We start from the raw sequence: 27168 nt of genomic DNA, 5'->3' as shown, positions 1-27168 counted from the left end.
ATCTGGTCAAGAACCACATGGTTCACTTTTAAAATTGAGTGCCACAAATACTGGAACAGGACACAGGAATCGCCGAGATAAATAGTGATAAGTCGCAGTGGGTTTATTCAGGAGAAAACGACGCCATTATAGTAACACACGGTTGCCATAGTCTGTCTAGAAAAAGATCTAAAGCCGTTGCCTCACTGTCACGCAATGGGTTGCCTGCAGACATATTATTTTTCATAATATATGGTGATCATCATCATCATCATCATCAGGAGCAGCAGCAGCACCAGCAACCCATCTACTCCAATTGCAAGGCAAATGCCTCTCCAACAGATCTCCAATTATCCGGTGTCCTGGGCTAACTGCGACCAATTTATCCCGGCAAAATTCTTGATCTCATCTGCCAATCTAAGTTTCTGCACCCCCTTCCGTGCTTGCCTTATCTAGGGATCCACTCTGTTACCCTGAATGACCAATGGTTATCTTGCCATGGTATTACATGCCCTGCCACAACACATTTCTTCTTAATTTCTACTAATATGTCCTTCATATGGGTTTGTTCCCCGACCCACTCCGCTCTCTTCTTGTCCCTTAATGTTACACCTATGGTGTTCCGTTAGACTGGTAGCTGATAAGTCCTGAATTTAAGTTGAATCCTCTTAGTGAGCCTCCTACAGTTTTAGTGAGCTGTCATACACTTTGTCCTTCAGCGACGCTGGTAGGCTGCCAGTCATTATCTGAGAATGCCGGCCGAATGCACTTCACCCCATTCTTATCCTTCCAATTATCTCGGAATCATGTTTGGGATCCGGGGTCACAACATCGCCTAAGTAGATATATTCGGTCACCACTTGCACTCTCTCACCACGTATGAAAGACCACTGTGCGCTCCCGAGGTTTATAAGCATTACTTTAGTTTTCTGCATTTATTTTACGCCAACGAGACTACACTGCGTGTGCAGTGCGGTAATGATGCTCTGCAATTCATGCCCCGAGTTACTTAGCAAGGCAAAGTCTTCAGCAAATCTGAGGTTATGGTGTTGTTCTCTATTCGCCCCTTCCCCCACCTGTTCCCAATCCCATGTTCTGAATACATGCTGTTGCCAATGCGATGCTATTGCCTCCTGTTCCCGATCCAATGTTCTCAATAGTATGTTCTTGTAACGGGCTGTGAATATTGTTGGAGAGATGGGGCCTTCTTGTCTTACGCCCTACCTTATTCGTATTTTATTGGTCTCCTTACGAAGGACGATGGTAGCTGTGGACCCATTGTAGATATCCTCTAGTATTCTTGCGTAATGCTCGTCTACACCCTGATTCCGCAATGCCTGAATGACTCCGGAGGTTTTGAAAGAGTCAAATGCTTTCTCATAATCTATGAAGGCTATATAGAAGGGTTGAGTATATACGGCGCATTCTACCACTCTACCACCTGCTTGATTGTATGAATATGGTCCATTTTCGAATAGCCCTTACCAAACCCTACTTCTTCATTAGGTCGACTGAAATGTAAAGTGTGCAGAAATTCTATCTGCGATTACCTTTGTAGGTAAATTGTAGACAACTGACAGCAAGCTGTAATATTTCATTACCCTTATGTCTCTTTTCATATGGATTAGGTAGATTAAAGCGTTCTTCCGAAATTCCAGTGCAGTCGCGGACTTGAGGCAGTGTGTATACAGGTTTACCAGTTTTTATAGTACGATTTCTCGCCATCCTTCAAGAGGTGGGCTGTTATCTGATACTCACCCGCTGCTTTGCCCCCTTGAAGTTATTTTAAAGACTTCTTTATTTCTTCGGTTGTTAGGGTTGGCTGGAATGCCTGCCCAGCAACACGAGCCTGACGTAAGGTGCATAGCGCGAGGCGCGTGGCAAGAGCGCATTATTCTCTTCACTCTGCTTCACGTGTGGGTGCAGCACATTGTCCCACGTCCTCGCCTTTCAAGGAACGTTACTGTTTGGAGCCTGAGGGAGCCGCCACTCTGGACCGGCTTGCCGCTCCTCGGCTCCAGCTTGCCCACCTCAGTCGCAGCGATTGTATGGGCTTTGGTTCGTGCCGATTCTCGTCCGTGTCACCCTGGTAAAAGCGGTCACCTCCACTGGTGTCGTCGCTGCTTTTTTCTGTGAGCGTCTCCTCGCTGCTGCTTATACGCCGTCACTGCGGGGTCCGACGGGAGAACCTCGGTCGATGCTGGTTGTCACTCGTTGCTCGGGTTGTAGACTGCGAACTGGATCATACGCGCTGGTCTGTGCTGATGGGATGATGGCCTGTGATGCTACGCTGTGGATGGTCCTCCCACCGTGGCACGGGCCTCGATAATGCTCCAGCATAGTTTCCGCACCCGCCATTCGTTGGTACTCAAGCACGCTGGTGGTTTGAAAGAACTCTTCGCTGTAAGGCAGCCAGGAGACCGAAGGTTGGAGCAGCGATTCGTCCCCGTCTTTGCGAAGTTGTACCGCGACTAGGTATTCTACCAGGAACGGCGGCGTGGGCGCCTCTCAGCAGGGCTCCCTGGCGGTTTCGTGGTAGCGGGGTGTGGCGAGAGGGCACGCGGATGCTGCGGCCGCTGTGCTGGTCGCTGCACGGAAGCTCCTGGGGGTGGTTGCGAAGATTTCCAGAGCTACGGGCGTTGTTTGCCACAAGCACAGGAAGGGGCCGCAACCGGAAATGCAGGGCGGCGTCGATTGCCGCAACAGAATCGTGTCCGGGAGCACTGTGCTCAATGTCCCGGGAGAATCGGACATCGAGCACAGGAGGGCTGTGCTCGATGTCCTCCTTTGACGGTGATGTTACGCTAGGATGGTGAAGAACTCAATGAGAGGAATGCCAGACGCACACACAAGACGAAGTGCATTGACAACATATTCGGCCACTCAAAGAAAATGACGGCAACTCAAAAAGAAATGTTCACAAAGCGGGTTCAGTTAGCCTCCCGCGGCACTGGCTCGCGCTAGGTACGCAAAACAGTTGCGTTAAGCACGGCTCACATGTATTGCTTGTTGGAGCACAGTGCTCGTTGAGGGTGAGGGTGGCAGAACTCGGCCGGCCGCTTCACGGACAGGTCACCAGCCAGCTGGTGAGAGAAGCTCCGGAGCATCTCCGAGACCAACCAGACCAGACCCGGAAGACCAAACCAGCGGTCCGAGCAGGAGCGTGGGGCCGCGGACGCGCCACTAACGTCGGTCTCATAGCAGCAGAAACCCTATCTTGATCCGGAACGGAACGATGTGGCAGTGCCTTTTGGCCATTCGTTCCGGAGCGGGTAGCCACACCCAGATGGCAGCTCCCCTTGGTGACCGATGGCGACGGTCTCGTAACGGAAGGCACGTCGACCGGACGTATGACGTGGGATTGCCCAATCCAACCATGCCCTGTCTTGGTCGCCCCGCGCTTCCCGGTTTCGCAGCTCCTGCTCACTGTACCCCTCGTCTTCTTCTTCTCGGTGGTGTGTGTTTTTTCCAGCGGCCGCTTGGTGTCTCGTCCGATGTGAAATCTTCTTGCACTATTTTCACCATGCCCATCACATCACCACCACCTTAAGAAAGTTGTGAGGGGACAAAACAGCTGTTCTCTAGTCACTAGAAAGGGCAAAAAATGGCATGGGTAACAGCGCACTCTTGAACAGCATGCAGTCACTTAAAAATAAACTACGTTAAAGGATGTTTTGTCACCGTTAAGCTACACACTCGCCCGCACAACACGAGACTGGGTGACACCTGTTCAGTTTTGGAAAACGTTTTGCCGTCGGGTACTCTGGGATGGGCACGGAGTACGCAACCAGAAGCAAGGTTGCGTACCCAGGTGCCGAAGTCCAGCTCGTGTATCATGCCTGCTTTCACCACCTGCTGTTTCATCGATAAATTGATTGGATGTTTCCATTGCGATACCGGTGTGCTGCAAGCATGTTGCGGTACCCGGAGCGTTGAGCACAAATGTCTTCGCAGCAACTTGCGCTTCACGCGTTTTCCGGTTGGAGACGTTGCAAGATCGCACGAAACGCACAACACCGGCCAGTAGAATTCCTCTAAAAGCCGACAAGTCGCATTCCGAATGCCCGCGAGACGAGGCATGACGCGGTTATACGCGCCTCGAAGGACTGACTGTCTGAAGGTCTGGGGCATTACTATCTGTTTGAACACATTTCCAGTTGAAAGGCCACACACCCATACAAGAAGTCGTCACTTTCGAGTAAAGTGTATTGGTGGCCTCATGTAGAGCGAGACTCCTTCCCAACTTTCCGGTAAAGAAACCTCACAGTGGGGTCTTCTCGCTGTTCCTGGCTTATTTTTTTCCGGTTGAGGTTAGGGTGCAGGAGTAGTGGCGCTCTTAAGCACATGTTCTGCAGGGTTTTAGTGCTTGCGACGGCAGAGATCAGGTAGTGCGGTTCCGAAGGCAGCGTCAGTCATAGGCTGCTCGTACCCGTTCCACTCTCGCCAATAACTCCATACTCCCAGTCAAGATCTGGATAGTGAGGTTCTCTGAAGCCTGAAATGTTGCCAAGAACCAGGTCGTAAAGGGCCATGCAAACAGCGTTAACATCTCCTGAAAAATACGGCGTGTGCGCTTGGATTTTCGCCTCCGGTAGTTCTTTCGTGTACCCGTCTACGGGGACAACACGGCGTGTCTTTCCAGAGAAACAGTCGATGTCGACCAGATCAGGGAGGACGATGTTGGTGTTGCTGACGGTGTCTTTGAGGACTATAGCGGCTTTACCGAGCACTCTTCCAGAAACGACCCGCATTCCCTTCACCAGAAACGGCGAATTACTGTCGCTTGCATCCTTAGAGTTGGGACCAGCTGCATTCGCGTCCGACGGCTGGGCTTACTAGGACTTGGTTTTCACGGCTCTTCTTGGAGGCTCGTAAATGCCACATGCAGCTACCATGCCTTTGCCTCCCGATCCGCTTCGACAGTTATCGACACTGTGACCTGATCTGCCACACGAAGAACAGGTGGTGCTTACTCTGGCCACAGTGGGACAGTCCTGTGCGCGTTCTCCGGAATGATCTTATAGAAAGCACTTCTGTGCTGCTCTTCTCGGTGCGTCGGCCGCACCCTTCGGACCTCCACTTACAGGGAGGTTACAGATTACTACCGCCTCTCCCGCAACACGTTGCCCCCGGATCACCCAACTCTAACCCTCTCGGAGGAACGGCTGTGGCGCCTCCTCCAAACGGAATCGCTCCCCAACCGAGCCCTCCTTCATCACATTTATCCATCCGCCTACCCCTCTCCCTTCTGCCCACATTGTGGCGCTAAATCTACAGTGCAACACCACATGTGGGCCTTCCCCTCTGACCCCCACCCCTCCATAACTTCCCCTGACCGCTGGACGGAGGCCCTGGGCCACTCGGACGAAGACTCCCAGCGCCCACTGGTCACCCGAGCACAAGCCGTGGTGGCGGCCCCTTAGGCCAGTGGCGTCAATAAAAGTTTTTATCTCTCTCTCTCTCTCTTTACGGCGCGTCACTTGGAAGCTTCCCTTGGTTAGAGAGGTTCTGTGCCACCAGGCAGCGGTCCGCCACATCTGCTAACCCATCCAAGCTGTTGCACTCGCGTTTTTTTAAAAACACCACAAGCTTTAAATGGCAAAAGCGGTAAAATTGCTCCGAGAATATTAGGTGACGGAGGCCTTCAAAAGATTTAGATATATTGGCCATCTCAACCCAATCATGGAAGAAGCTCGAGAGCCTGGCTGGAAACTGACGTCCTGTTTCGCCGTCTTCTGCCCGGGCTTTGTCGAACTATTCCTGGTACCATAGGACAGTGAATTTGAACAGTAAGAGTAATGCATTCCTGATTTTGCTGTAGTCCAGTGAATTCTACGCAGTCATCCTCCCAATCACGGTGAGCGCTTCTCATGACAACCACATACTGAGTGCAACGGCCCATTTGACCTGGGCCCACCCCTGTCCAGATACCACGCGTTCGAAACGCTGAAGATACGCCGGAAGACCATCACGTCTTTCGTCAAAAAAGGGGTAGAAGCTTTTGAGGATTCATCGCGGGTAAATTAGGGTTAGTCTAACTTTCGGCAGTGGCATGTGCTGCGTTCTGCGAACCCTCTTGAAGACGCATTTTCAGCTCGAGGATTCGAATGTCATTCTTCGCAGCTTCTTTATCCCTAACGGTGGCTTCCCTAGATCTTTAGGCGGCTTCCCCATCTCTTTCGACGGCTCCACGCCTTTCCTCTTTTTCTCGTTCCACAGCTCCCTTAAGACTCTCTCTCTCAGCCGCCCTCTCAGCATGCTGCTCCGCACGTTGCGTGTCCAATCCACGCCCGAAGTTCCGGCCCCGAGAGTCCTACCTGCGTCCCTATCTCCAATAACTTCTCCACATTCATGTTGTTAATGCACTCACCTCACGAACATACGCTCGGCATCCAACTTAGTTCTGCGGATGTTAATGGGTGGATCCTGGCAGGCTCGCAACTTTTGTTACGCTTGGATTGTGCACACCTCAGTGAGAGGAATGCCCGACGCACACACAGGAGGAAGTGCATATACAACACATTCGGCCACTCAAAGAAAACGATGGCAACTCAAAAAGAAATATTCACAAAGCGGGTTCAGATAGCTTTCCGGGCACTGGCTGGCGCTAGACCCGCAAAACAGTAGCGTTAAGCACGGCTCATAGGTATGCCATGTTGGAGCACAGTGGTCGCCGAGGGTGAATGTCACAGAACTGGACCGGTCGCTTCACGCACAGGTCACCAGCGAACTGGTGCGAGACGCTCCGGACACCTCCGAGACCAAGCAAACGAGTCCCGGAAGTCGTGGCCAGGCCTCAGCAAACCGGCGTTCCGAGCAGGATAGTGGGGCCGCTGAGGCACCCCGAATGTCAGCCTCACAGCAGCAGGAACACCGGCTCGAGCCGGAACGGGACGACGCGGCAGTGCCTTGTGGCCACACGTTGCCGATGTGGTAGCCACACCCAGACGGCCTCTCACTTTGGTGACCGATGGCGACGGTCTCGTAACGGAAGGCACGTCGACCGGACGCCTGAAGTGGGAATGCCCAATCTAACCGCGCCCTGTCTCGATCGCCCTGCTGCGCTTCCAGGGTTCGCAGTTCCTGCTGACCCCCCCCCCCCAGTCTTCTTCTCGGTGGTGTGTCTTTTTCCCAGCCACCACTTGGTGTCTGGCCTGATGTGAAATCTTGTTTTACTGTTTTCACCGTGCCACCCCGAGCCACTCATCACAGGTGGGTTGTAACCATAGGTGTAGCTCATTTCTTCGGGACTCAGATAGCGCTCTGGATCAGCTCTGAGGTTTCCAAGCTCATTCGCTGAACTTCAGTCGTGGTCCCCTCGTAGAGTGGTAGTGGTACCAACACAAAGTTCACTGACAGAATGAAGCCAAGGTTGGTGATGGCTGGTTTTCTAAGAAGGGCTGTGCGTAGACCAGGTGGGATGTAGTCGTTATCCAAGTTTCCTCGGTCGTTGAGCTTGAAATGAAACTTTGCTAGTCCAAAGGCACACAATCTTTCCACCCGGACCCTGAAGGTTTCGTTCGGTGAGCTTTAAAGCGACGTGCCTGAAGAGCTGACAGAATTGTCGCTCCGCTATAACAGTCTCATCCGCTCCCCTGTCGATTTTGAAGTGTAGGGTCTGTGATTCGACATGGATTAAGCCGCCGTCGCCATGAGGCCTAGGAAACCTGATTTGTGCTCCATGTTTCGTAGAGCACTTGATGATCAAACGATGGAGGAAGTCCTTTTTCTTTCATTTATGGCATATGCAGTTATTATCAGGCATGTGGCTCTCGCGTGATGTTCGTTGCCACAGCAGTCACACGATGGGACATTTGTCTTCGAGCCTTTCGTGGGGTGTGCGGTTGGAGGCGGTGTTGCAGCGGGGTGTTAAGCGGCTCTCTTCCGTCTTGCTTTAAGCGCATCAAGGTTGACTGTTTTCTTTGGCGTCGTCGAAAGGCGTTCTGCCTGCTGCTGTTGTACTGCCTCAGTCTAACAAGCGATAGTTAAAGCCTTCATCAAGTCTAAGCTGGGGTCAAGCTGCGGAGTTTGCGACAGTTTCTGGTTCCTCTGGTCCACGACTCGTCTGTCAAGGATTCACTCTTTGTGGAGCTCGTCAGAGTTACAAGTCTATGCTCGTCCGAGCAGGTCTACACACTGATACAACCAACCTCCTACATTTGCTACGCCTGCTACGCCCAGAATCTATTATATCCGATACAGCCGCACGTATAGCCTAGTGGATAGAATAAAGCACTCTTGTCATGCGCCTCCCGCCACACACCAGACGTCATGCGCGTGTGGTTGGGCAAGCATTCTATCCAACAGTTACTGGGCGTATGTCTATCTTCTCTGAACTGATTCCTTATAAGATATTATCCTGGATGTCGCCGGTTCTGTACTTATCTCTCTACAGCTCCCTGGCTGCTATACCTATTTTAGTGCCTACTTGTCATGAAATTGCCGTGATTGCCTTTAGAAGCGTACATCTGACTTTTCCCCATGCTTCGACGCCTCTTCAGGGCTTTCAGGTTGCATCCCTTCTTTACAGCATGTGAACCTTCCCCGTAATATAGCGTCGAATGGTACGCCTCCACAATATCAGGCTAGGCCTCCAAAATATCACGCGCTGTGGTCATGACTAGTACCCCAACCTTGATTTCACGGAAGATTGGGTTCCCTCCACGCTTGACTAACATTCTTTATTTTATGCTTCCAGGTGGCAGACGCTCGAGCACCATGCTCAATCCTTTCATCTTTTTTACACAGATTTCCTGCTGCCTGGCCGGACCATGGTTCCACAATGTCACCACGCTGGAAACGACACGATCTACTGCTACGGCATCGACACACCTTCCGAAATTGCATGCGCACCTCACGGACGGCGTGCTTCTAAGCTATCATGCGCTACCCGTGCTTGATAGCATCGTTGGATTCGGCAGAACCTCAGCTGACGGTTTGCACGCCCACCAAAGTAAGAACGTCACAACTGATCATTCAGTCACCGAGCGTCACTGGCATGTGACGTCTTCCACTGCGGGTATAAAAGTCCTGGCTGCACTGTGCTTCACCAGTGGGCAAGGCGGCAGCAGCTCGAGCACCATGCTCAATCCTTTCGTCTTCTTTACACAGATTGCCTGCTGTCTCGCCGGACCATGGTTCCACAATGTCACTACACTGGAAACGACACGATCTACTGCTACGGCATCGACAGACCTTCCGAAATTGCGTGCGCACCTCACCCACGGCGTGCTTCTAAGCTATCATGCGCTACCCGTGCTTGATAGCATCGTTGGATTCGGCAGCACTTCCGCTGACGGTTTGCACGCCCACCAAAGCAAGAACGTCACAACTGATCATCCAGTCACCGAGCGTCACTGGCATTTGACGTCTTCCACTGCGGGTATAAAAGTCCCGGCTGCACCGTGCTTCACCAGTGGGCAAGGCGGCAGCAGCTCGAGCACCATGCTCAAACCTTTCGTCTTCTCTACACAGGTACGTTACCTAAACCATGGATACTGCGTGAGATCTGACGATCGTTTCTTGCTGCTGCTCACTTGCCCACCTGGTATTGTGTCGCTATATTCGCATGCGTTGTATGATGTTTGCCGCCTGATTCTTAGTGGTGACATCGTACTAAATCCTGGCCCTGGTTCTAAAAATAAACCTCTCAAAGACTGAGATGGCCCCGCAACGCGATCTAGGACAAGTTCAAATACATCTTCGGGGGCGGCTACACTCTCTACTCCGTCAGCCCATGCTATACAAAACGAGCTCGAAAATACTACCGTTTTGTCAATGCTTTCTCAGCTACTCACAAGCCAAAATCAAATCGCTAGCGATAGAACAGACATAAAAACACAATTCAACGCAAGATTCGATGCGTTGGAATCACGGGTGCCGGCACTCGAGTCTGTGACAGCTGTCTGCGAGGGGAAAACTGCGTGCGAAGCCTTACGCACTGAAGTTGCCTTGGTGAGTAAAACAATTGCACAGCTCAGCCTCAAAATAGACGAGCTCGAAAATCAATCCAGGCGAAATAATATTATCTTACACGGGTTCCCAGAGGACGCGAGCGAGAATGGCGAATCTATACTGTCTAGTGTGTCTGTACTCGTCACGCAGAAAATGAAAATGTAAATGCCACGCGTAGAGCGCATACATAGATTAGGCAAACCGCGTGAAAGGCTGGCGCGTCCGATCATATTGAAACTCCTAAATTTTAGGGACAAAATGGCAATCTTGAAGAACGCCAAACATCTTAAAGACTCCGATTTCAGCATTTCGGAATATTACCCTTTTAGAGTGCGATTATCCGCAAGAAGTTATGGGATGCGACCTCCACTTTTCGCAATAATGGCTCCTCAGTTAAAATAGTGTATGACCATGTATTTATCGACGACGTTCGCTACAACTGGAACGACGCATCGAATGTTCTAGTTATGGCCTCTGGTTACTATAGCCGTGCTACAAATAAACTTGGCACTTCTCGGAAAGTTCCTTCACAGGGCGTATCGCCGCCCCAGAATGATACCGGCTGTTCTAGTGCGCCGCTCGTCCGTGGAACTCAGTGTTGACTACCCCGTAGCTCTGCACCAAAACTAACTATTATTAACCTTAACGCAAGAAGCATACCACGCAAATTTTCCGACTTCCTTTCTCTCGCTTCGACATATTCCCCACACATCATTGGTGTAACGGAAACGTGGCTCCACGATGCTATACATGACTTTGAATTTACACCACCCGGATACGTCGTGGTTCGTGTCGATCGACGAATCGGCCGAGGCGGCGGCGTAGCCTTGCTCTTTCGGTCGGACTTAAGGTTCTCAGTCCTGCCTAGTCCTTCTGGCATTGAATCAATATGGTGCAAACTTCACATCGAGAAACTTCACATTGTATTGTGTGTCATATACCGCACCCCGGATTCCTCCCTCGATATGTTTCACTCTTAACGACTTCGCAAACGCACACAACTTCGGCAACAAGCTTCTTGTTCTTATGTGGGATTCTAACGCCCCTGGAGTTGACTGGCCTTCCTTGACTCAGAACGGCCGTGACTCCCATATTTGTGGCGAGCTTATAAATTTTTCGTATCCTTCGGGCTTACCCAGATCGTAACTGGCTACACCCGGCATAATGCACTCCTTGACTTGGTATTCGTGAGTTCAAATATGGTAAATAACGTGTGTAAAGCAAAATTATCGACGGTATTGCGTATCACAAGGCAGTGCTAGTTTCCATGCAGTGTTCCATTGCGAAACGGCAATTCGTGGTCACTTCCTTTCATGATTTTAACCGTGCTGATGACGTTTCCATTCTAGACTGTTTAGCCGATAAATTTGAATCATTTTTAGCACTCGCCACACGCAACGATGTTGATGGTTTAGTTGGTTTCTTTGAACAGTTGGTGAAAACTTGCATTCTGCAATTTGTACCAATCATAACAAGAAAGAAAAATACTAACGTTCCCTCGATGAACCGTGGCATCTTGCATCTTTCACGTCGGGTACGTAGGATGAGGCAGGCGATGTCACGCCGTTCCTCTTATGATGATGGTAGATTTTTTCAGGCAAAGGAAGAACTCCGGATCAAAATAAACGCCGCAAAATACCACTTTTTTCGAGTAGAACTTCCGACCCTAGTATCTAATAACCCACGCAATTTTTGGTCATCAATATTGCCCCGCGATGCCGCATCAGAGTCATTTTCCATTGGCAATAAAACAACCAATGATCCTGCGGAAATTTGCGAAGCTTTCAACAAGTTCTTTGAGTCTGTTTTCACTCGCGACGACCTTGAAGTTCCTCTTTTTTATTGTACAAGCCCATTGTTATCAATACCGGATATTATTATTAGCGAAGAGACGGTTCTCAACCTAATAATAAACTTAAACACTAAGAAATGCAAAGGTCTGGACGACATTCCCAATGCGTTCTTGGTCCGTTATTCCGTTTGGGCTTCCAAATATCTTACTGTTATATTTCAGAAATCCCTTGAAACTGGCATAGTGCCTAGCTCAAGGAAACTGGCAAAAGTAATTCCCTTATTTAAGTCCGGAGAAAAGCATATTATTAGTAACTATAGACCAATATCACTGACTTCCTACTCGTGTAAGCTACTGCAGCATATCATTTAAAAACACATCGTGGAGCATTTAGAACAACACAACTCATTATCTCAGTTTCAGCATGGATTCAGGCGTGGTTTCAGCATGGTTATGGAATTAACAGAATTCGTTCACGACATTTCTTCTTCAATTGATTCCGGAGAGCAGGTCGACGCCATTTTCATTGATTTTTCCAAAGCATTCGACACGGTATCTCACCCTAAGCTGATATGCAAATGAACTGCCATATTAAACAACCCTGTCTTGGTCAAGTGGATAGAAAACTTTCTTTCAGATCGCGCGCAATTTGTAGAATTTAGCGGTTCCATATCCAATAAATCTAACGTAACTTCTGGAGTTTGCCAGGGCTCGGTCCTTGGACCACTTCTATTTCTGCTCTACATAAACGACCTGCCTTGTAACATCAATTCTAAAATCTGTTTTTATGCGGACGATTGCGTACTATATGACACCGTTAGCTCACCGCTATGTCACCAAAAACTAAACGAGTCGTTTTCTAGGTTTTGCGCGTGGTGTAAAACGTGGCAGATGACCGTAAAGTTCCGCAAAACAGTATCCATGTGTTTGGCTCACAAATGTTCCCTGTCTAATTTCACGTACTCGTCCGCTGACATAAGCCTTCAAAGAGTTTCAGAATATAAGTATCTTGGCATTATTTTCACAAGTAACCTATCCTGGTCGAAACACATCGAATATATATGTGTAAACTCAATTAGGACACTGGCGCAGACTCAGCCAAGCACCGAAAGACACCAAACTCCTGATGTATAAAACACTAATCAGACCGATACTCGACTACGCATGCACCGTGTCGAACCCTTACCGAAAAGGCGAAATTAACAAAATTGAAGCCGTTCAAAAGAAAGCCATCCGATTCATCTGTCGCAGGTATGACTGTACTTTTTCACCAACCACAGCCCTCGTATTTCTAGAGCTAACCACCTTAGCTGCCCGTCGTGAAATAGAATCACTAACCTTTTTTCACCGCATCGTTCACTGTTCATATCGCCTGTCATCTAACAAATGTGTCATATATGCAAACCCCACTCAGACCAGAAGCAATCACACCCTTAACGTTTCTCCGTATCATCCCCGCACAGACACGTTCAAATATAGCTTTTTTTCCGCGAACAATTGAGCGTTGGAATTCGTTGCCTGGCCACGTGCGCTCTCTAGACTTTCGTGCATTTCCTTCTAAAATACAACTATTGTAAGCTATGCACATGTACCGCTTTGTTTTCTCTCTCCCTTTGTACTACTACACTTTTGTAGCTACTTAGATGTGTATATAACGTCGATCTACGGTAACCCTTTACCATGCCGCTAAAACTGTATACTTCCTTCTATGTTGCCTTTCGAACACCTGGTGTCGTCATTACCGTGTTTTCTTTCTGTCTTTTCGCTTTTGTTTCCTTGTTCAACTTGCTCGATGCATGGTTGTGTGCGATATACCCACTCCTGCTATAGCCCCAGAGGGGCCGCTGGATGTAAAAATAAAAAAAATAAATAAAAACAGCAGAAAAAATATACAAATTAGCATACATTCAAAATAAATTCAAAATAAATTCCTTTTCGTTAAGCATAGCATTCAGTGTGCTCCGTGAATAACTTTTTTTTCAGCAAAACGTTCCTCGACCCATTCTGTAAATGTTTAAATAAACAGAGGTGCATTACAAAAAAAGCGTGGCCCTTACTTGTTCAATACTGTTGATGTCACCGAGCAATCCGGGGTCACAACCACGAAACCATATGACGAGGGCAAATCCCATGGCAGTTAACAGCGCTTGCACTCCTAAAAGTACGAATGTCCCCGTGAGAGTGGCCCTGCACATGGGTTTTCAAACAATCAGTCGAGAACAGCTCCATTTCTAGTCATCAATACGTACTAAGGTGGTTAGTGGGCTGAAAGGGGGCCATCTGAGCTTCCATTTGCTGACACATAATCTGAATACTGTGGAAGCTCGTTAATTGGATCTTCAATACTTGGAATATAAGAATAATTCGAAGTGTACGATTTGGTTCGGCCTCGCCAACGTAGAAGTATATGAATAAAGACGCCCGGTAATTCGTAACCAAGTAGGTTCCGCCATAGACAATACTGACTGCGTGCCACCGCGCCTCTAACTTGGCGTCCGTAACGCGGCTATCAAAATCCTCCCGCTGCCTACCTACCAGGATCGATGAAACAGAGTAGGAAAAACTGGGATAAGGTAATGTAGCTCCAACATGGCTGACGTCTTAGAAGAAGCATCTTCCCGAACAAGGTCAATGAATTAGAGAGAGACGGTGGTGTGTGGCGCGCTAAGAGATAAGGACATCATTCTTGAGGTCGGAAGCATAGAACCTGTCGCAGCCAATGACGACAAGGAAGACGGGAACAAAGCAGAGCGCTGCCGTCCACTCGGAGAGTCATAGGCGGAAGGAATGGCGTACGCGTCGTCAGTTTTGAAGAAGGCGCGAAGAAGGAGCTTTCTGAGCTGAATTTGCTTCTTGGAGCGAAAATTGCCGACTGTTAGAAGGCAGGCCACAATCGCGGCATGTTTGAAGCTTGGAAGTGTTGACATGCCCTAATGCGTCCCAATTGCCGTGGGCTGTTGTTATTTTGCACGCTCACTGGTTCCAACTTTTCTTAGGTCGATCTTAGAAGGCATCTGCTTGCGCTTCAAATTAAGGAGCTTTCACTGTTTATATCTTGGTACTCCTTCTATACATCACCTTCTTAAAAATTAACTTATGCACAGCGATGTTACTTCGGCGTACCACCACAAGCAAATACAATACTTTTAACAGTGTTGACGTTTTAGGATGTACATTTTTGGCACCAGAATTCGCCTACAGAAACACCGCCGTTCGCATTTAAATACTGGCAGCTTTCGATAACCGCCAAAACCGGCTGAAGTGTTTTTGGTGGGGGAAAAACTCGCAGATGACTTTCTGGCTTCAGCCCTTTTTAAACCTGTTAGCGAGCTGGCTATTTTACGCTTCCGACTCTGACTTGTAAGAGCTGGGGTAGAAAATTACAATAAAACACAGAAAGCAGCGTGTTACAGGTGGAACAAAGAAAAGTGAACTTGAAGAATAGTTGGATTTTAGGAATGTTTTGATATCACGTCCTTCTCGCTCGTGAACGTGAAACTTGGTCCTCTGCACACGTCTTTCTCCGGCTTCACAGTTCAGAAACTCGCGTTTCTCTCGCGTAACCCACACACGACGGCAACCTTGCTAGTTGACTAACCGTGTCTTCGTCACTAACTTCAGCTGCGGCACTGGCTGCTTGTGGCTCCTTTTCTTATCCACCAGTACCAGGATTTTTTAGCCATCCATTCATTCTTTCCTTTTTTGGCTCCCGCACTGCCTGCCGACTTTAAACTACGACGTCTAGAAACAGCAACGGTAGGCAAAAGGCCCGTCGATGAGGAGGCAGCTGGCGAACTGCGCTAAGACTTCACTTCTACATAGCTATGTTGCCATTGTTGCGCAGACCGCTCTCTTCACTCTCCAAGGTATATCTCCACAAACGCTATCTCCAGTTCATTGCACTACGCTCTTCTATCACTTGCTCTTGTGACGTTGTGACGCAATGGATGGCAAAACGTTTATTGAGCTTAAAGGGAAGGGGTATAAGGGCGTGGTTAGCCTCCTAAGTCCAGGAGGCCTCTTTGTGACGCAAAGCGAAAAAAAAAGAAGAAACAAATAAGGTGTAGATAAGCATGCCCGCAGGATTTGTCTCCACTTTTCTCTTTCTTTCTTCCTTTTTTTCTTTCTTTCTATCTTTCTTTCTTTCTTTCTTTCTTTCTTCCTTTCTTTATTTTTTTTCTTTCTTTCTTTCTTGCTTTCTTTCTTTCTTTCAAGAGTTGCAAATGTAGTTTATGGAGCCGAAGTAAAGGCGAACTTCGCGCTTGTCAGGCGCTGCGCCGTGAACCGTTACGCCCCGATAAATGCACGCACAATGAGTTTGACGAATTCTCCACGTCGCTTAGGTTAACCTTACGACTACCAGACGTTCGGTTGAAGCATATGGCAACAAGCCCGATTGGCCTGACCTCTTATTCGAAGCAACGTGTAATATAAGAAAAATGCGGATGCCAAGACCACAGCGCAATTGCAGGACATGAAACCCACGTCATACTTATTGTTACCCTTTAAAATCTAATGCCGTTAGCTGATACTCCGCCTTGCCAATACAGCGAGTTTGGTCATGCCTGGCACGCCGTCAGGTATAAGCGTGCAGCACCCAAAACGTTACACCTAGTGGTCGGTTTAATCAAGGTGAAAGCTGAATGTTATTAGTCACAGCTACGGTCCAACTCACGGTCATAGTAACAGGTCCTAATCATTAGAGACACTCGGTTAAAAATGGTGCTGATGACAATTTGTTGCGAAAGTATTAAGCCAAAAAACATGGATGTCCGCTGCAGCTTTTTGGTCAAAAGGTCTACTGTCCATCCAGCGTTCACCTAGCCCGGTGCCCACTTATGTCGTGCTTAGAAACACGCCTTCTTGATTTTTAACACGTAAGATGTATACTGGGGTGCCGCAAGACCTCACCGAAGTCATATCCGTCACAGAACTGACACTGCCAGAAAAAGCTCACTTGAGGCGGCAGCGCTAGTATTCGAGCCCACGACCTCTGTGGCGGCAACGGGAGGTGCTACTCCCTCGGCCATATGAGCTATAAACTCAAATGTGCATAGGTCTACGAACGCGCCCTATATCCATCCCTATTATATTATCAATTCAGATGGAGCTGCCTTGTAGGAGAGGTGAAGCTAAATAATGAGGCATGATGCTATTGAGCGCCCATAGTTGGCGCCTTGATAGGGCTTTATTCAGAACCTTCTATTTCCAACTGAAGGCCCTGGCTTAATCCACTACCTATGCTGTGGGTGTGATGGCCCCGTGTACGGTGAAGGAATGCATTCCTCTACCGTGGTACTGGTACCGTGTGCAGTTTCATCAAGCAGAAAGGCAAGGATTCCGACTGGGGAAGGATGCTCTCCTGACTGCTTTTGGGCAACGAGAGGCACGCCAGCGGGAAGCGGAGCGCGTGCACGCATTTACAGTTCAATCCACGAACTCTGCCTCTCGCGTTCCACAAGCTGAGTTTGTCGCAACGGCAGCGTTGCCGTAACGCCACGGAACAGGACCGTAGTGGTCGCACCTTCGCTGAAGTGACCCGCCAGCAGGCCATCGCTCGCAGAGCACACCCACAAGGCTGCTGCCGACCCGCAAATCATGCTCTTTTCGTTGTAGAGGACCGTGACTTCAAACGATTCTCTAACAACCCATTCAGTTTCATCCGCACGATTTCAGAGCGCCTGGGGTTTCGTTCGGAATTAGACAATGCTCCGGCACGTGTATCTAGTGTGCAATGTTGGTGCGCATGGCGGTTATATACCGACAAAATATAAATAACAATGTGCAAGTTAATATCGATGCACTGTAAGCATTCAGTTGCTCATGTGAATGCCGGTTTCGTTGTCGTGTTTTACTGATTCCTATGAAAGAGGGATCAACTTCAGTTTTATTCATTTCCATTTCTCTTACGTTAATTGTCTCTGGCCATTTTTTGTCTATCTTCTCTCCAAACGACAAGCTTTTTGGATGTAGAACGCTCCAAGCAATCTCAAAAAACAATTTCAATAATCTGTGCCTTTGGTTGCCATCAGGCAGTTCTACAACGTATTTGAATTTCTTAACAAGCTGGAAGTGAGAAACGGACGGGTAAATGCGGTTTTTCTAAAGGTAAAACGTATTTTATTTATGTCCCCGCTAAAACATATTTTCTACGATCCAGACTCGCCAGTCCTTGATTGCAGCGAAGGTTCGTGTTGTTTTCATGGACCTGTCAACGCGTGATTCAAAACTTTTGGTGGCAGTTTAGCCAGATAGCCAAAAAAAGACAGCAGGATTCCAGGACAGACCCTAAAGATAAATAACCCTTAACATTTCGTCACAATGTATTGTCCATCCCAATCCGTTCACCGCGTAAGCAAAAAGCAATTGCGAAGCCATGCATTCCCATATCTAAGTATAATAACCAATAGTAAATAACATCAAAAGCCGCAGATCATTTTTCACAAAAACCTTGTGCAATGCTAACGCATTGCGCAGCTATACTGCGCACAAAAATGCAACGGCCCCGCCATTTCTCGCGTGATTGAAGCTGTTCCTGCTTGGCAGTTACAATTTATAGGCATCGACAGGGTTGAGAGCTTACGCGACAGCTCCTTTCGCGAAACTTTCGATCGCATGAAATCAATGCCCCCCACTTTGTACTGGGTAACTGCAACAGTAGTTATGTGCATACCTTTTGGCTTCTTTCAGTGTTCGGCATGCCAACTGCCTTTGTACCAAGACTTGGTCAAAGCATAGCCGGTATACGGCAATTGCTGAGGCGCCAAAGAAGCAGGACCAAACAGTTTCATCGTTTGTCAGGTCAAAGCTGAAGCTGTTGGGAGATGAAATGCAGAACTTACCGACTAAACATTTTAGCATAAAATTCAGAACTCCAGTGATTGAATTATTTATCATTTTACGTGAATGACTTGGTTTGGTTGACTTCGCACCCGTCAAGCCAGAACTCCTTCATGACATATGAAATGTTTCTTTAGGTAACAATGCTCAATGCATGCGTACAAAGATGTAAACAGCGGCTTAAAATGTATGCCTAATAAACATACAAAGAAATGAATGGAGAAGATGGACATGCTTTAGGTTGCATACAGGGCGACAAAATACATGGGCCCGTAATCACATATTCGCACTTTGAAGGGCACTTAATAGGTGGCACTTAATTCGCAGGGCACTTAATTCGCACTTAATAGGTGGCGTGACGGGGTATCCAAAATGGAGGACGGGACGATGATTGGGAGATCGCGTAAGCGCGTGCGTCTGGAGGAAAAAGCCAATCCCGGCCCATTAGTGACTCTTCAAACCACCTTTTCTCTTGGCGATGAGACACGAAGGTGCTTTTTTGAAGGTGAAACAGTTTATAACGCCAGTCACACCGTGTTGTCTGGCATCAGGGAGGCCGCCGATGACATGCAGAGCATCCATAGATTGTACCTGCAACCGAATGGCGTCACCAGCCAACCACACTGTGTGAACGTTTGTTTGCACAGAAGGTACTCTTGAATATGCGGCATCACTCTGGGATTCAAGCCAAGTTAACCTGACTCAAAAAGTAGAATTAGTTCAGAATAACGCGGCCCGTTACATACTATCCGATTATAACCGTACCTCCAGTGTCACACACATGAAATTGCGGCTTAACCTACCATCTCTAGCGTCTCGTCGTAAAGTTATTCGTCTGTGTCTTTTCCATAAAATATTCTATCACCCCGAACTACGCAGTGAATTCGTTGAAGCGCCTCATTACATTTCTGCTCGTTTAGACCACTCAAATAAAGTCAGGATACCCCATGCACGGACTAACGCTTTCTCACAGTCATTTTTCCCCCGGACAGCCACAGACTGGAACCACCTTCCCGATACCAGTGCCTGTATACAAAATCCGGTATTGTTCAAAAACACCTTAGCTAACATTGTGTACTAGGAATGTTTTTGTACTTACCTGCCTCTAATTACTGTTCACTGTACTCATTTGCTTTGTTACCTAGATAGCATTGTATAATTAGGAAATGTTTTGTGCTTTATATTGCCTCTAATTTCACTCACCGTATTTCTGTATTACCCACTCCCCTCTGTAATGCCTTCGGGCCTTGAGGGTATAATAAATAAATAAATAAATAAATAAAGGATGCTACACTTCCAGCAATTTTTTAAGCACACTTACAGAATATTTTTAGGCGCCTAGACGAGCTCGGTAGACGCAACCTAGCACAGCGTTTTGTTATTGCCACTTGCACAATTCGGTCGGGTCAAGTGCGAATAAATTATATTTTGAGGGCTGTTTTTAGAAAGAAAGGTCTAACGGCGTTTCTGCAGGTTACAGGTAATAACAAAAATACGAAACTAATACCAAACGCTGACGCCTCTACTGCAGGGCCTGTTACATCAGCTGTGCTGTTCTTTCAGCACACTGTCGGAAACGACAATGCCGCTGTAACAAGTTATTTATTTATTACAGACACCTTTATCGCCCATTGCTGGGGGGGGTTTGAGAAAGAAAAATAAGCGGAAGGTTCAAAACAGTAATCACACATAATGCTGAAAAGAAAACGAAGCACAAACAACCCAACAAAGCGCAAAATGGAACTGATTGCAGCAGTTATAAAAGAAATCAGCACGTTATTAGAAGAACAATGACGTCCCGCTGTTTGTCCTTGGCTTCCATTTCTTCTTGTCCGTGCGCATAGGAACGTTATGGGGCGGCATGGCGCCTTTCTTCAACCGCGGTTTCAGTGGCTGCAGACCATCTACTAATAAACGACACACTCAATGAGCACGAAAAACACACCATCAATAACGAGAGAGCAAACTATATTTCGGATATTGCTCCAGAAGAAGTCATCTTTCAGAAAGTGACTACTGCAAACCGAATTGCGTTGCTTACGCTTTTCCCAATGCGGAGCATAGTTATCTAAACCGTTTGGGCTTATTTATCTGTAGGAAAGGTGCGGACAGTGGCTTTTGCAGGCACGGAGCCATTTCTACACTGCGGTACACAGCCCATTCGATTGCTTTTTGGTTTTACGTTCTCAATCCTCATGTTTCAGAACGCTCCGGCCGCCTTCATCCGGGAGGCCTATCATCTACGAACAGCTTTGTGCGAATTCTGCTTTGTGCGAGCAGCTTTGTGAGAATTCTGGAGAGTGCGAAATCTGCCGGAGAAGAAAAATTCACTAATGTAAGAGATTCGTATCCGGTGGTTGGAAGCAAATTTTAAGATACAGCACAGACGTAACGGTACGTGTTTAAGCGATGTGCTCTGCTACCAAATGATTACCACGTACCCTGACTATAGCGTCCTTTTGAAATGTCTCAGCGAGCGCTCAAACGCGGCCGATTCCGGAGGGACTCAGTGTGTTTTTTGAATTGGCTCCTGCATACGTCGCTTAAAAACGCAGGTTGGACAGCAGTTTGGAAGGCATCATTGACGCCTGTCATTTTTTGAGGTTATGTAAGCCTCCTCTAAAGGTGACCTGCACGTGTAATCGGCGAAGAAATATTTGAGAACGATTGTGGTATCAGCGGGCTCCCTGTTTTTGACGTGCGTTTTATGGTCAGTTTCCAGTTCGTCTAAGGAGAAAATACTGTACATAAGAAAGTATCGAATCATGAATGCTTTTTAACCACATTGGCTTCAATCCTGTCTAAACCGTCAGTGCACATAACATACGGCGAAAAAATCTGCGCTCTTACTTTGCGATATAGTCCTTGATCTTGAAGTCTTCTAATGGCTGAATGGTTGAGGTGTGCGATGAAGACTCGACGGCGATCTTTGCGATTACCGTTAATGGGGCAATTAAAATTGCGACGAGCTGCACGCAGTCAGTCCAGACAACACCTCGCAGTCCTCCCTGAAGAACAAAAAGAAAGAATTCAGGGCTGCTAAAATAAACTTTAGCAGTTTCCAGGGTTCAAACATTTTCGACATTGTGCGAAAGTTCCCACCAGGCAGTGCCATGGCTCACCAATAACGTTATTTGACGTCGAAAAAGCAGGGTGTCGAACCGGAACTGATCGCAACCGAAAACGAGGACAGAACCGGTATTTTTCTCGGAACTGAACACGGACCCAGAACGTTATCTTGCGGGCGCGATGAACCCGAACCAGAACTGTACCAATTAAAAAACGGTTTCCGGTTCGTGGCAAAATGGTCAACCATCCGCTGGTGACAATGCGCGCTCAACGTCACTTTGTAGTTTTCTATTTTGCACCATAAATTTCATAACTTCTCATGCACTTCTCTCTTCCAATCAGTTAACATTTTCCAAACTGTCTGCGACGTTAAATAAGTAACGGTAGCGCACGAATGTTACAAAGGTGTGCTAGTGTTGGTGGCACGAGCAGAATGCAAGGATGACCAAATGAAATGGCACAATCTCGGTATCGATGCACAGACTCTGCCATTACCTCGCCGCGAATCTCTAAAAGCAATCAGGCCGGAAGGTGTCCGAAGTCAGAAACCACGAAGGACAATACCCTAACTGTACATACATGCTGCATTTATTTTTAGAGAGGCCGCAGCGCTGGAACGCTTGAATACTTGACAAGTGTGACCCCAAAGAACCCTCTGGCTGAGCCGTTCGCTGCTGACCACAAGAATGCAGGCTAAGCGACCACTTGCAGTATGTAATGGCGAAACATAAAGAATGGCGAGGTTCTTGATTTATAACGCCTTCTCACACAAATAAATTTACTGCGCCACCAGTAGTACAAAAACTTTCCGGGCAAGAGAAAAGTACCACAAAAACACGAATCGACTGTTTTTATTACAACAATGTTTACTTTGCATGACTCATAATAGATATTACGGTGCCTTAGTCCACACAGTGTTTTAGTACATCGTTTATAAGGCAGAATAAAGGTCACAGCACACTTACATAGGCTGCATCTTCTGTTACTGTGATGTATCCAGTGATGTAAGTTGGGATCGCGGGTAGTTCCTCAGAAACATTTGAATTACACACACAAGTGTGGTTATCACTTGTATGTAAAAACTCAGTCTGGACGTCCCTGATATTGAATTTTATATTATCAGCACCAATGAAGCGACAAAATAACACGCTTACTTTAAATTGCAAGCTGATAATCTCACTGAATGTTACTGTCAGCAGACGCATTTGGCGAGTGTGAAGTAAAAAGCGTTGCGAAAACGTGACGAATGAAAAAGTTTAATATATTTAATGTTTTTAAGCAATAAAGAAGGCCTAGTCACTAAGAAACGCCTTACTATGAACTAAATCGGCATATTCGCATAAGGAAGTCGTTGAGCAGGGGGAAAACCATGAAGCCAACCCAGTCGGGTCACATAGCAGGCGAATAATGTCCTGTACATATTCAGAAAACCTATTTCGGCCTTTGGGAGGCGATGGGAGGATTTATTTATTTTACACTGCTGCAACAAGTAAACAAAACTTCGCTCACAAACTACAAAGGAATATATCTAGTCTTATTAGGTTATTTGAACGAATTCTTTGCAAACAACATCACTTTGTAAAATAAAATCTCGAAAGTTTTTACAGAAACCTAGCAGAGATTTCGAACTATTTTTACAAAATCTTCGTGAAAAATACCCACTCAACGCCTTTGAATTTCTCCGCCGGGCTAAAAACATCACTGCGGATACCCACCAGGGCTGTGTAAAAGGTCCCGCATAATCCAATGCCGATGTTACACCAAAGAAGGGGCGCTTTGAAAACTGCGAACAAATTGGAAAAAAGGACGTAAGTGTTACTATCATTGCTAATGCAATCAGAGAGAGAGAAAGAGAAAGAGAGAGTCAGAAAGAGAGAGTCAGAAAGAAAGCACTTGGTAATATTACGCTAAGACGACGAACAGCACGGTTCGCCCAGCATCTGCTTGGCGGGTGAAGGAGTTGTTTGGTCTCGATCAAGAACTGCGTGTATACTCATGTGTACCTCCACCTCTTGCTTTCATTTACCGCCTACATAGGTAAAAGTAAAGGACAAAAACTGGTAGGATAGCTAAGCTCTCTTCTTATGCTGATGTTCAATCTCTCTCGACTACCACTTTTATATACGCAGAATTTATGAGCGTGCTACATACCGTTCCCACTAATGCTATCACAGTGGCAGATATGAAAGAAGTATGTTAAAATATGCTTGTATTTAGGCCAACCACAAGCGTCTGCGCAGAATCTCTGCCTTGAACTATAATGTTCAAGTTTTTAAATGATCTTTGTTTGAGGAATCCTTCACCAATAGCTATGATCAATACTTTATATAAATGAGAGTCAGCGCACGTTCACTGGCCACAACTGTTTTTAAGCAGATTCAGCAAAAAAGCATATTACATTATGCTTGAGTTCCCCACCTGTGATGAGTGTCAGTGAAGCTGCAAAAATTGAAATGGCCCCGACGCTTTGCTGCAAGAAAGTGTGAGAGAAAATATATATTAACAATCACCAGCACGGCTAGATTTACTTTGACTAGAATAGTTAGCAAGCTCGGAATATGCGGCAAGCGTATGCAGTTTTGTATAGGCACCCGCCGCGGTGGCTTACTGGCTATGGCGTTGCGCTGCCGAGCACGAGGTCGCCGGTGCTTTGCCTGGACGCGGCGGCCGCTTTTGTGATGAAGGCAGAAAGCAAAAACGGTCATGCGTACGAGATGTCGGCGCACGTTAAAGATACCCATGTGGTCAAAATTATTCCGGATCCCTCCACTACGCCGCGCATCATCACCTCCGTTTGATCGCAGCGTTAAACCCCACAATCAATCAATCATTTGGGCACAGGCGTGCTGCGGCATTGCTTCTCGTATCGTCGTTTAATGGCACACAGATTCCACCATCCAAGAAGCGGGACAAGTGACAACGGAACTGCTGCTTAACGAAAGGCTAAGCGTTGCAGTTGTTGTGCTTGCGAAAAATCTGCGCAATCAAAATGTATACATTAGATCCCGTTTAAGTAGATTATGGCCCCTACAGTAAGGCCGTCAACACGAAACCTGAACGTATTCAGGCTAAAAGTATTGAAAAAAGTGCTTGTGAAAATATTTTGGGTATTTTTCTCCTACCACTATGGAGGAAACCCAATTGTACTTGGCATGGCTACGTAGCTTTACCGGAAACTTGCATTTTCCGTAAATTGCAGAATATCTACAATTATTATTTTGCAGTTATGCAAATACTAGGCTTTTGGAAGCGCCAATTTTAGCACCTATGTTTACCAGGTCTTTCTTGCACATAAAAAGAAGTCGAGAAAAGCACATTCCTTCACGTATTTTGAACCGCAGGAAATGGCGCAGTATCACTACATCCTGATTTACTCACCGTCAAAAAAATGTAGATTACACAAGCCGTTAAGGAGATCGTGGTGTTGAAGCGCAGCCGGAGATACTGCACGTAAAAAGGAACAACGAAGTTAATATTAAGGACACACTATGGCTTTTTGCTGTTTATTTGTTTTTATAGGCCATCTACGTGAGTATTAATAATGGGGATGCCATGACTTCAAAACTTGGCGCTTCCGTGTCGTGCCGCGCCAGGCTAAGCTGTGGGAGCTGGCAGTGCACGCGTTACAAACACTGTGTCGAAACGGTGAACCGTGATAGCACATCGCTTTAAATGAGCATAAATTCTTGATAACGCGTCTGCTGCCAGCCCCGGAGCTCCGCGCGGCGGCGCGCAGCTTCAATGCGGGCAATTGTGAGGCCATGGCCTGCATGTCCCAATGGCGCCGACAAGAACTACACACTCAATTGCTGTCTAGTGGATGCAGCACCATGCATCACGAACGCTCTCACCCTCAAAGCATACCACAATGCGTAAGCTCGCTTTCACAAGTGCTCACCGGAAGCGCAACAAGCACCGAAGCCACGCGCTGGGAGTGTCGCGTTTCAATCGCCGAGCACTGTACGTCTAACAACACAAATTTTTGAACTAATTTTGGAATTTCCCGCGTACCCTGTCGCCATCTCATGATCTGTCAGAGAAAACATGGACTGACTGTGGCACGCGACCAAATTAAACAAATCATCCAAAAATGATTCAGGATGGTATGCCAGAGAGCAGTCACATAAGAGAGAGAAAGAGAGATCATAAATGCAAACTGGATAGTTCGGGTCATTGAAACGGGAGGGCAAATCCTCGCCATCGAAATATAAACAAGTGGCACAGCGAATGCAGCAATTACGAATGCACAGAGAATCTTTGACCACTTGGCTCACTTTGTAAAAGGGCTGACTAGTGGAATACCAGGAATGGGAAAAAAACAATCAGACACCCGCACCAAAGAGCATGAGCCATACATCGTGCAGCTTGCCATACCCCAAAGTTACCCACACCGAAAAAAACCAAATGACCCCGGTCATCACGACAGCTTTTAAGCCAGTCCTTCATCCCCAATATTCACACCCCTGGAAATGCCCCAAAGTTGGGTTTTTGTAACAAGCAAGGAAAGGTCTTCTCCTAGCGCAAAAATAGCCCGTCGAAAAAACAAATTCGAGACGGGAGTAAAGATTGATGAGTTCGCTCCCCCGAAGTCCGGTGGCGATCAGGAACCCAATTGCGGGGCTCCGGTTGATATGGCAGGATGCTCGCATGGCGCTGGTGTTGATGTCCTCGAAGATGATGGCCGAATTGACGAACTCGAGCAGTTTGGATTTGATAAAGTAAAACGAAGACTTTATATACCACTATTTACATTACAGTGACTGGATACAGGAGTTATAGCAAGTCGAAACTTCAAACTGCAGTTACGGGCTACCTCTAAGTGCATACAAGTGCCTCGGTCTTCTCAACTCCGTCTAACTCTCCTATGCTCGGAGCGTAGACAAACCACTCGAGAAACGACGGCCGGGATTCTGTTCCCGCCGCAGGACCCGTCTAATTACCCGGTACACAGATGTACCGTAAACTTCCTACGCGATCCTCCAGTCTACCTCTCGCTTAAAGGGCTCTCCTCCAGGAACGTAAACCGACGCCAGTATTGCGCCACATGACCAAAAAAACGGCAATATTTTAACGCCACGCTGTCAAAAGACACGGAAGACCTTTGAAGAGATTCTGTGAAAAAATTAATAAAACTGTGCTAAATACGCGGAAACACCGACCCCGTTCCACGCAGCATGACCATATCTAACGATAATCTGAAGAACAACTAAAACGTTACACATCGCACTATTTTTGAGACATCGGGGGCCGCACTGGCCGGGAGATTCCCGTTTGAACCCATTCCCATTCCCACCTTCTCACTTGTTCCTTCTCGTTTTATCCCGGCGCAAAACGACCTTCCCGCTTCGCCCTTTCCTATTTCGCCTGTTCTCAATTGAACCCGTTTAAATTTGAACCTTCCGCTTTGTGCCCTCCCGCTTCAATCCGGCACAAAACACCCTTCCCGTTTCGTATTTTCCCATTTAGTCCCTCCCCGGAATAACGTACCTAGTTCTACTTAGCTGACTGGGACCGAGGTGTGCGATTTTTGAAAG

General features: G+C 47.3%; 2 protein-coding genes across 3 annotated transcripts in view; one reads left to right on the top strand and one right to left on the bottom strand.

Annotated features, from left to right (window-relative positions):
• LOC144175926 (sodium-coupled monocarboxylate transporter 2-like) overlaps window positions 1–27168 on the bottom strand; it is an 88270-nt gene that overhangs the window by 40865 nt on the left and 20237 nt on the right. Inside the window, exons 3-8 of one of the 2 annotated variants that reach the window (XM_077704995.1) lie at window positions 25013–25078; window positions 24053–24104; window positions 23350–23417; window positions 21416–21573; window positions 18399–18539; window positions 13783–13912 (exon numbers count right to left, since the gene is read on the bottom strand). In XM_077704995.1, coding sequence (XP_077561121.1) covers window positions 13783–13912; window positions 18399–18539; window positions 21416–21573; window positions 23350–23417; window positions 24053–24104; window positions 25013–25078 — 615 coding nt within the window. The remainder of the gene's footprint in view (window positions 1–13782; window positions 13913–18398; window positions 18540–21415; window positions 21574–23349; window positions 23418–24052; window positions 24105–25012; window positions 25079–27168) is intronic. The other variant, XM_077704996.1, reaches the window with a different exon arrangement.
• Window positions 5662–11291, top strand: LOC144173762 (uncharacterized). Its single transcript, XM_077702038.1, has 4 exons — window positions 5662–5742; window positions 6698–6890; window positions 8678–9453; window positions 11283–11291. Exons 1-4 carry the CDS (start codon window positions 5662–5664, stop codon window positions 11289–11291), a joined length of 1059 nt encoding a protein of 352 aa, XP_077558164.1.

The sequence above is a fragment of the Haemaphysalis longicornis genome, unplaced genomic scaffold, assembly GCF_048455015.1.
Source record: "Haemaphysalis longicornis isolate Haplotype H1 unplaced genomic scaffold, Haemaphysalis longicornis Haplotype H1 scaffold_3, whole genome shotgun sequence".
NCBI classification, from domain to species: domain Eukaryota; kingdom Metazoa; phylum Arthropoda; class Arachnida; order Ixodida; family Ixodidae; genus Haemaphysalis; species Haemaphysalis longicornis.
The sequence above is the reverse complement of the archived record's forward strand: the minus strand, read 5'-3'. Positions and strand labels throughout refer to the sequence as shown.

Coding starts and splice junctions, on each gene's coding strand:
- LOC144173762 (XM_077702038.1), top strand. CDS start 5,662: ATGGAAGAAGCTCGAGAGCCTGGCTGGAAACTGACGTCCTGTTTCGCC. Junction 5,743..6,697: donor GCTTTGTCGAACTATTCCTG/GTACCATAGGAC, acceptor CTTCACGCACAG/GTCACCAGCGAACTGGTGCG. Junction 6,891..8,677: donor GGACGACGCGGCAGTGCCTT/GTGGCCACACGT, acceptor TTATGCTTCCAG/GTGGCAGACGCTCGAGCACC.